Here is a 10,410-nt window from a genome sequence, read left to right on the forward strand (position 1 = left end):
TGTGGGAGATGCTGTTTGTACCATCTCTGCTGCCACCTGCTTTCCGGAGCCTTTCATCAGTGAAGGAAAGCGACTGGGTTATATCCATCGAAATTTTGCTGGAAACAGATTTTCTGATCATGTGGCCCTTTTATCAGTATTCCAAGCTTGGGATGATGCTAGGTATGGGCTTGAAAGAGGAGAATTATAAGATTTGGGTGAACTGTCTCTAGTTTGTAATCTGTATCTAGTTCTTTAGGCTTTTGGGAATGACTCTTAACAACCTGTTTGTTTTAGAATGGGTGGAGAAGAAGCAGAGATACGTTTTTGTGAGCACAAAAGACTCAATATGGCTACACTTAGAATGACCTGGGAAGCCAAAGTTCAGCTCAAAGAGATTCTGATTAATTCTGGATTTCCAGAAGGTAAGATTCTCACATTCTTAAGACAGATCTGAGGTAACCTTAATGTAATACATGCACATTGACAGTGCAGTATATTTTAGCTTCAAACATTAGACCCTTTGCTTTTTCTATGTTCCTGGCTATTTCTTATTTCTTTGAACTCTGGTGATAATCAGTTTTTCACATTAATTCAGTCTTTTACAGGATGCAAAAGGTTATAATGTTCAAATTGTAATTTAGTACAGAGATGATTAATAGACCTTTTGAGAATTGTGCTACTTTGGGAGGACTTTTTGTTCTTACTAATTTTTATTGGAGTATAGTTGATTTACAGTGTTGTGTTAGTTTCTGCTGTACAGCAGAGTGAATCAGTTGTACACATATCCACTCCTTTAGATGGGAGGATTTTTTAAATCCATCCACTTGTGAAGAACACAGGTCTAGCTTTTAGCACCTTTTGAATGAACAGTTTGTTGAAATACCTCAAGTAGTGGTTTGTGAGGTGATTTATTAATTTGCCCATCTGTTCAGTTTTAGATGTGAAGTAAACTCTACTGTGTTAAATTTTAATTGGCTTTAAATAAGGTTTTAGTGGACAATTACAGAGGACTTTGATACGTGATATAGGAATAGTAATCCAGCTGTTTATTTCTTGTGTGAATTTGAACTATTGTACTTTTCTCCAATTAGATTAAGAGACAAGAGTTATTTCCTGAAACATTGAAAATTGGAACACATAACCAGAAACAGCTGTTTAGTTGAGAGACAGAAGGTAGTTGGGCAGTATCTAGATAACTAAAGTAATTCTCTTCTGTTGTAAACTGACTAAACTTTTAATTATTTTAAAAAATGTATTTATTTTGGCTGTTTTGCGTCTTCGTTGCTGCACACAGGCTTTCTCTAGTTGTGGCGAGCGGGGGCTACTCTTCTTTGCAGTGCATGGGCTTCTCATTGCGGTGGCTTCTCTTGTTGTGGAGCACGGGCTCTAGGTGCGCGGACTTCAGTAGTTGTGGCGAGCGGGCTCTAGAGCGCAGGCTCAGTAGTTGTGACGCACCGGCTTAGTTGCTCTGCGGCATGTGCGATCTTCCCGGATCAGGGCTCAAACCCGTGTCCCCTGCATTGGCAGGCGGATTTTTTTTTTTTTTTTTAATGGCTGTGTTGGGTCTTCGTTTCTGTGCGAGGGCTTTCTCTAGTTGCGGTGAGCGGCGGGGGCCACTCTTCATCGCAGTGCGCGGTCCTCTCACTGTCGTGGCCTCTCTGGTTGAGGAGCACAAGCTCCAGACGCGCAGGCTCAGTAATTGTGGCTCACGGGGCTAGTTGCTCCGCGGCATGTGGGATCTTCCCAGACCAGGGCTCAAACCTGTGTCCCCTGCATTGGCAGGCAGATTCTCAACCACTGTGCCACCAGGGAAGCCCAAGCAGGCGGATTCTTAACCATTGTGCCACCAGGGATTTCCCAATTCATAACTTTTTAATCAAAATCAAAGGAAAAGAGAAAAACATTTTTGTGTGATAGACTCTTCACAACAGTCCTGAGATGCATATATTTACTACCCCATTTTATAGATGAGGAGACTGACACAGAAGCTTAAGTTACATGTCCAGACTTAATTAGGAAGTTTATAAGACTAGGATTCAAGTTTTTTAGAACAAAGTATATCCGCTCTTTTACCATTGTACTTTCCATGTGCCTAAAGCATAGTTTGGGTGAAGACGTCCACCACCTTCTAGTGGGTTCCTCTTAAGTTGTCATTCCATCTTCTGTAGAAGGAACAGCTTTTTAAAAACAGCATATGGAACACTGTGGTCATATCAGTCTAGCTCTTATTCTGAGAGTAGATGGTTATTGGGGTTTTTTTAAAAATACTTACTCCAAGCTTATTTTATTGAGTCTATAAGAGAATACAGACATTTTAATTTTCTTATTGTGGCTACTCAGCAGAATTTCTCCTTGCATTTAATCTGAGTGCAAGAGTTCTGAGAAGAGAGGAAGTTAGACAGGTTATTTGAAAAAGGAGGGTGGAGGAGGAGTTAATTCTTCTAATTGTCATCTAATTCTGGTAAATACATGCAATGTGAGGATTAGCCAGATACCTGATTTTTTTTTTTTTTTAATCTCCTTCCTCTTAACAGAGTGTTTATTGACACAAGTGTTTACTAACACTGGACCAGACAATAATCTGGATGTTGTTATCTCTCTCCTGGCCTTTGGCGTGTACCCCAATGTGTGCTATCATAAGGAAAAGAGAAAGATTCTCACCACTGAAGGGCGTAATGCGCTTATCCACAAGTCATCTGTTAATTGTCCTTTTAGCAGCCAAGACATGAAGTACCCATCTCCCTTCTTTGTTTTTGGTGAAAAGGTAAGAAAAGATTAGTTTAGAAAAGTTTACATTTAAAATCCAAATTATCTTTACTTATTAATGTGCAGTGGGAACATGAGTTTTAATTTTCAAAGCATAGTTCATTATCATTATATGGTAGTTGATTGACAGTTGGAATGTCAACTATTTCCTCTTGCCTCTTTCTCTGTCTTCAGATTCGAACCCGGGCCATCTCTGCTAAAGGCATGACCTTAGTCACCCCCTTGCAGCTGCTTCTCTTTGCCTCCAAGAAAGTCCAGTCTGATGGACAGATTGTGCTTGTAGATGACTGGTATGGATTTTCATATGTGAACTCAACTGAATTCTTAAATTGAAATGTAATGGGATTCAGCTGCTAATCTAACTTAATTTGTGAAACATGGCAAAATTTGATGGCACAAGTGAGATGCTTTATAACACTGTCTTTTCTTGGCGAGTAGTATATCTTAGGAGTATGGTTCATAGTTGGTAGTAAAGTCAAGTCTTAAATTGACTATACCAGCAGAAGCAGATGCATTAGGCATTGGAGCCGCATCCACTACCATGAATACTACAGTAAGGAATTAGAGTCTGATTGGAGCTTGGGCACTTCTTTTTTCTGTATACTTTATAGTACTTAGAGACTGGTGGTGAGTGGGTAGTAAGCACTTGGCAGAAATTGATAGAATATAACGAATGGTTAGTAGGCTCAGTCATATTCTTGAAAACTTGCAAAACTAACTATCTTAGTGTCTTATTTCATTCTTTTGTTGGAGGCTGAGTGATCTGTATTGTAAGAGTATTTTGCTCGATAGACTTTGTGGTTCACAACTCCTGCCAATAGCTAGCAGCGAATTTCAAGAAGTTACCTTAGATTATTATTCTTCGTACGTGTGTTTGCCTAATTCTGGGGCCATTACATTAGTTGAAAGTATTGGTACTTGGAAAGAAGTTAAATTTATCCCATCACTTGCCATGTGTGAAATTGAAAGATAATAGTCTTTTTCTGTGTGTACCACGTCTCTCATTTTTAATCATTTTTCTCTATTTTAGGATCAGACTGCAAATATCTCATGAAGCTGCTGCCTGTATCACTGCTCTCCGGGCAGCCATGGAGGCTCTGGTTGTTGAAGTAACCAAGCAGCCTGATATCATCAGCCAGTTGGACCCCGTTAATGAACGTATGCTAAACACAATCCGCCAAATCTCTAGGCCCTCAGCTGCTGGCATCAACCTTATGATTGGCAGTACACGGTGAGTACCACAGTAACTTCTCTTTGAACTAAGCAGAGTACAGTAATCTTATACTGGCCTAAAATTCCCACAGTTAGTTAATAGAGGCCTTGTTATTTGAGTTACAGTTCTAGACAAATGCTGAATATGAAGTCTAGTTCTGGTTAGCACACTCAGAAAAAAGGGTGTTACTTTTGTGTTTATGATCTATTACACCAGTGCGTGCTAGAGATAGAAGGAGATCTTTAAAGTACATATAGAGCCCAGGATAGGTCACATGACAGGAAAGTGAAAGACCCCAGACAGTCCTCTTCTCAGTACTGCTTTGCCATCTCCAAAGAAAAAATGATGAGGTGTTAAACTCATTCTTCAAATGAAAAGCATCAGGGTTTATCTTAGGGAAATACAAGAACATGGATATCTAAAAGTAAAGAAGTATGAAGTTTATCTTAATTCTTAAAATGTTTTATCTGCTTCAGTTTTTTTCACCTTCAGAAAGTTTCTTTGCCCACAGCTCTTTCTTTGGAAATACTTGATGCCTGCAGGCAGAACAGCAGTACAGTCAACTCCCATATAGTCTCTTAGGTTTCACTGATTGTCAGCATTTTGTGACACTTGCTTTCATATAAATATTACACACTTCTTTTGCTTAATCGTTTGTGATTAAGTTGCATTTTACGTCAGTATGCTTCATGTATCTTTTGAGAACATAGCATAAACAATACTAGATCACACCCCAAAAATGTGTTAGAATAACACGATCTAATATACAACCATTAAAATTTTTTTTATTCACTCAAAAATATTCTTTAATCTCCCCGTCACGATTCGCTTACTGCATTTGGTTATAAACTGTTATCTTAATGTATAGAAGTGCTGTGTGCTTTATGGATTCTGGCTTCCCATTTTGCCTATAACTGAGTTAACTACTTCTTTAAACTAATGAAACATAGTACTTAGGGTGTGCCACACTGTGTTAAGTGCTTTTCTGATATTAACTCATTTTAATATTTAACCTGTCTGTGATGTATTCAGTATTTGTGCCTTTGGCTTCATTCCCTTTATGCATTAAATTTTCGAATGTGACTGAATGTTTATATTTTGTGACTAGTTGAGAAGTACTAAGGATGCTTTGCTAAAGTGGTGGTTTTGTGCTCTTGCTAGGTATGGAGATGGTCCACGTCCTCCCAAGATGGCTCGATATGACAATGGAAGTGGATATAGAAGGGGAGGTTCAAGTTATGGCGGTGGAGGCTATGGGGGTGGTGGAGGCTACGGTGGCAGTGGCTATGGGGCTGGCTCCAGCTACCGGGGAGGCTACAGAGGGACTTCCCGAGGTGGCTATGGAGGTGGCCCAGGGGGAGGCTACAGAGGGTCTGGGGGGTCCCAGCGAGGAGCTGGCAGAGGGGGCTATGGGAGCGGCTACTTTGGACAAGGAAGAGGAGGCGGTGGCTATTAAAGCTTGCGAGTGTCAGTGCCTGTGCACTGACAGGTAAAATAATGCATGCTGCCCATTTCCCCAAGTTGTTTATGTGCTGCCAATAAGTAAACCCATTTTTCACCCGTTCTGTGGTTTGTCGTAGTTTAAGGAAACTAAACATTTAGGTATATTGGTGATTTTGTTTATATTATGTAAAATATCATGCTCTATTATAAAAGTACTACAGTTTGTATTTTTTCTTTAAGGAGTAAAGATTTGCCTTTAAAGTTAACTTGATATTTTCTTGACTTTAGTTTAATACAATAGAAATAAAATATTACATTGAATACTGGCCATGTAGTTAATTGTTGATCTTATTTACACATTAGAAAAATTTTACAATGGCACTTAATTACATCTGTTAGTTTTAAACATCAGAGGAAAAACTACTTCGTTTCACAAGTACACCAATTGATGTTATTTACTTACAGGAGTTAGAATAAATAACCTTGAAATGCAGTTGTTATTCTTGCAGTAAATATGGCCAGTACACAATTGACATGGGCCTCTGTATCTGAATAAAACTTTTGACCTAAGGCTGAACATTTTTACTTTTTCCCAAGCTTTGTCTTTGAAAAATCTAAGACCAAGGCCAGCGTTCTCTTTTCTTAAGTTAGTTTCCAGTGTAAAAATTATTTTAAAATTTCAATCAAAATTAAAAATTAAGCTACATAACCCTTGAATAAAGATTATATTTGCAAAGAAGCTTCACCAGTGCATAAAGTTTAGATATTTGACAAGTTACTCTACATTAACATGTATTTCAAAGGATATTTGTTAAGCTAGTTTATTTTAGTGGAGATGTTTATACGCTTATAACATTTTATAAGTTTCCAATGAATTTTCACATTTCTAATTTCAGAATAGCACAGTATAGTAGAGATTACAAAGTTTTTGGATGAGACAGAACTGAGCTCACGTCTTAATGCTGCTGACACATGAATGATCTTGGGCAACTTATATTTTGTGTTAATGTCATTTTCAACATCCTCTTCTCATTATACATATGTTCTTTAGATCACCTTTAGCAGTTACTGTTGATAAGCTGATTAGTCCAGTTTAGAGACTCTCAAATCTGTGTCTCCAACTGAGATTTTCTTTCTGAGCATCCAGACCTTGGTAAACAACTACTTACTGGACATACATTTCTGTCCAGAAATAAAAAAAAACTTAAGTACTTTACAAACTGAAGAAAACCCCCTAACTCATCCTATGCTCTGTACTCTGTTCATGTTCAACTGGTTTTTCTTTGTTTAAACACAGATAGGAGTTTCTGCCAAAGCCATAAATATCACCACATCTAGTCAATTCTTCTTCCAGAACACCTTCCAGTTGTGCTATTCTAAACTAGCTGCCTCTGTTCTATTCAGGCTATCATTAACTTGGATGTACACTGATGCAGCCTCTTAACTGATCTTCCTGCTTATTTAGTTCTGCCTGTCTACAGTCCGTTCTCCACACTACAGTTAGATTAACATTCCCATACAAATTTAAGGTCACCACTGCACCCCTCTTTGCTTAAGCCAGTGGTTCCTATTGCCTTTGGAGTAAAGGCTAAGCTCCCTTCTCATGCCCTCACTCGGACCCTAGTTCCATTTAGTAGCCACACCGAATTTCTAACCTCGATCAATGGCTTTCTTGTGTCCTTTGCACATGTTGTGAAAACTCCCATAAAAGGTATAAATTTAGTAATGCCTCACCTGACTGGTACGTATTCCTCCAACTTCAACTAGAAATGGGAAATCAGAAATGGCCAAAAGGGATATCAAATTACATTCTCTGAAGCTTGAAAGAACCACTCAGGCAGGCATAGTTCTCAGAATTTAGCTAGAAACCTAAGGCAGTTGCTATGCAGATTTCTAGAACTCTTCTCTCTGCAGCTGTGTCCTGTATTGTGCCCCACAAATTTTAACTACCCTCCTCAAACTCCAGTGTCTTTTAACTCAGTGAGACTGCTCTTCTCTGTTTGTTCCTTTCTCACTTTGTCATGATCCAGAATGCCTCCACACAAAGTCAGGGTGGTCTTAGGCTCATTGAATTTTTTCCCTTATTTTGGGGGTCACAGTTCTACATTGCCTGTTGTCCAATATCTGAAAGCAGTTGACTCATATATATAATATTTTGTTGTCATTTCAACAATCTTCACAGCATCTTCACCAACCAGGCGTAGATTCCATCTTAAGAAATCACTTTCTTTGCTCATCCATAAGAAGCAACTCCTCTGTTCAAGTTTTATCATGAGATGGCAGCAATCCAGTCACATCTTCAGACCCCACTTCTAGTTCTCTTGCTGTTTTCACCGCAGCTGCAGTTACTTCCTCCACTGAAGTCTTGAAGCCTTCAAAGTCATCCATGAGGGTTGGAATGAACTTCTCCCGAACTCTGTTAATGTTGATATTTTGGCCTCTTCCCATGAATCACAACTGTTTTTTTTATATATATATAAATTTATTTATTTTTTTGGCTGCGTTGGGTCTTTGTTGCTGTACGTGGGCTTTTTCCAGTTGTGGCGAGTGGGGGCTCCTCTTTGTTGCGGAGCACAGGCTCTAGGCTCACAGGCTTAAATAGTTGTGGTTCGCAGGCTCTAGAGCACAGGCTCAGTAGTTGTGGCGCACGGGCTTAGTTGCTCCGTGGCATGTGGGATTTTACAGGACCAGGGCTTGAACCCACGTCCCCTGCATTGGCCGGCGGACTCTTAACCACCGCGCCACCAGGGAAGTCCCACAAATGTTCTTAATGGCATCTAGATTGGTGAATCCTTTCCAGAAGGATATCAACTTATTTTACCCAGATCCGTCAGACGAATCAGTATCTGTAAGACTTGAACGTTGAAATTACTCCTTGATCTGTGGTCTGGAGAAAGGATGTTGTGTTAGCAGACATGAAAACAATATTAACTTTCACACATCTCCATCAGAGATCTTGGGTGCCCAGGTGCATTGTCAGCAGTAGTATTTTGAAAGGAATCTTTTTCTGAGCAGTAGGTCTCAAAACATTCAGTAGACCATTGTAAACAGATGTGCTATCATCCAGGCTTTGTTCTGTTTTTAAAGTAGATTTAGCATAATTGTTAAGGCCCTAGGATTTGCAGAATGGTAGATGAGCATTGTCTTCAACTGCATTATCCCCTAACAAGAGAGTTAGTCCTTTGAAGCTCTGAAGCCACGCATTGGGTTGGCTCCTCCTCTAGCATCTTCCTCCAACATAAGGCTGTTCTGTCTACATTGAAGGTCTTGTTCAGCGTAGCCACCCTCATTATCTTAGCTAGACTTCTGGATAACTTGCTGCAGCTTCTATGTCAGCAGTTGCTGCTTCACCTTGCACTCTTACAGAGACGGCTGCTTTTCTTAAACCTCATGAACCAACCTCTGCTAGATTCAAACTTTTCTTTAGCTTCTCACCTCTCTCAATCTTCGTAGAATTGAAGAGAGTTAGAACCTTGCTGTTGCTTAGGCTTTAGTTTGAGGGAATGTGGCTGGTTTGATCTTCTATCAAGACCAGTAAACTCTCCTTATCAGCAGTGAGGCTGTTTCACGCATTCATTGGAGTAGCACTTTTAATTTCCTTCAAGAACTTTTATCTTGGGGCTTCCCTGGTGGCGCAGTGATTAAGAATCCACCTGCCAATGCAGGGGACACGGATTCAAGCCCTGGTCCTGGAAGATCCCACATGCTGCGGAGCACCTAAGCCCCTGCGCCACAACTACTGAAGCCCATGAGCCTAGAGCCCGTGCTCTGCAACAAGAGAAGCCACCGCAATGAGAAGCTCACGCACTGCAATGAAGAGTAGCCCCCGCTCGCCGCAACTAAAGAAAGCCTATGCGCAGCAACAAAGACCCAGCGCAGCCAAAAATTAATTTTAAAAATTAAAAAAAAAAAAAGCCCTCCCAGGCTTCCCTGGTGGCGCAGTGGTTGAGAGTCCGCCTGCTGATGCAGGGGACACGGGTTCGTGCCCTGGTCCGGGAAGATCCCACGGCCTGGGCCCATGAGCCATGGCCGCTGAGCCTGCGCGTCCGGAGCCTGTGCTCCACAATGGTGAGAGGCCTGTGTACAGGAAAAAAAAAAAAAAAAAAAAAAGCCCTCCCATTGAATACACTCATATGTTAAGTAATCTGTTTTAAAAAAGAACTTCACATTCACAACTTGGCTAACTGGCGCTGGAGGCCTAGCTTTCAGCCTCTTTTGGTTTTTGACATGCCTTATTCACTAAGCTTAATCATTTCTAGCTTTTGATTTAAAGTGAGACATGTGACTCTTCCTTTCACTTGAACACTTAGAGGCAGGCCATTTTGGGCTTATTAATTGCCCGCATGTCAATATTGTGTTTAAGAGAATAGGTTAGGCCCAAGGAGAAGGGAAAGAGAGAGGGGTATGGCCCATCAGTGGAGCATTTATCAGTTCAGTTATTGGAACTCATTTATCAGTTCACCATCTTTTATGGGCATGGTTTTTGGTGCTCTAAAACAATTAGAATAGAAACATAAAGATCACTTATCACAGATCTCCATAACAAAATAATGAAAAAGTTTGAAGTATTTTGCGGCTTACCAAAATGTGACACAGACATGAAGTGAGCAAATGCTTTTGGAAAATGGTGGCAGTAGACATGTTTGATGCAGATTTGCCACAAACCTTCAATTTGTATAAAACCCATCTGTGAAGTGTATTAAAGCTAAGAGCAATGAAAGGTATGCCCATACCATTGAATCTCTCTAACTGATTGAGGGCACCTGAATTTATCAGACTACTTTAGTGATAATTTAACTTTTGAGAAAAGAATCTATTTCCTAGGAACTAATTGGGGTGACCAGATGTTCCCAGTTTACCCAGACTGGTTTTCTGAGACATGGGAAATGCTAAAACAAAGAAAGTTGTAGGCAAACTAGGATGAAATGTGAAATATATACTTGGTGGTTATTTTTAATACTATAGTAATTTTAACTTAAATAATTGAAAATTTTAGCTCTTTTTAA

General features: G+C 39.9%; 1 protein-coding gene across 1 annotated transcript in view; it reads left to right on the forward strand.

The window, feature by feature from the left end:
- DHX9 (DExH-box helicase 9) overlaps positions 1-6,782 on the forward strand; it is a 55,298-nt gene extending 48,516 nt beyond the window's left edge. The window contains 7 exon segments of the mRNA XM_060035128.2: positions 1-162; positions 277-404; positions 2,517-2,746; positions 2,923-3,038; positions 3,779-3,979; positions 5,123-5,384; positions 5,386-6,782. Of these exon segments, the coding sequence (XP_059891111.2) occupies positions 1-162; positions 277-404; positions 2,517-2,746; positions 2,923-3,038; positions 3,779-3,979; positions 5,123-5,384; positions 5,386-5,454 (1,168 nt within the window). The 3' untranslated portion in view covers positions 5,455-6,782.
- The last annotated feature ends 3,628 nt before the right edge of the window (positions 6,783-10,410 follow it).

Source organism: Delphinus delphis, chromosome 1 (assembly GCF_949987515.2).
Source record: "Delphinus delphis chromosome 1, mDelDel1.2, whole genome shotgun sequence".
Classification (NCBI taxonomy): domain Eukaryota; kingdom Metazoa; phylum Chordata; class Mammalia; order Artiodactyla; family Delphinidae; genus Delphinus; species Delphinus delphis.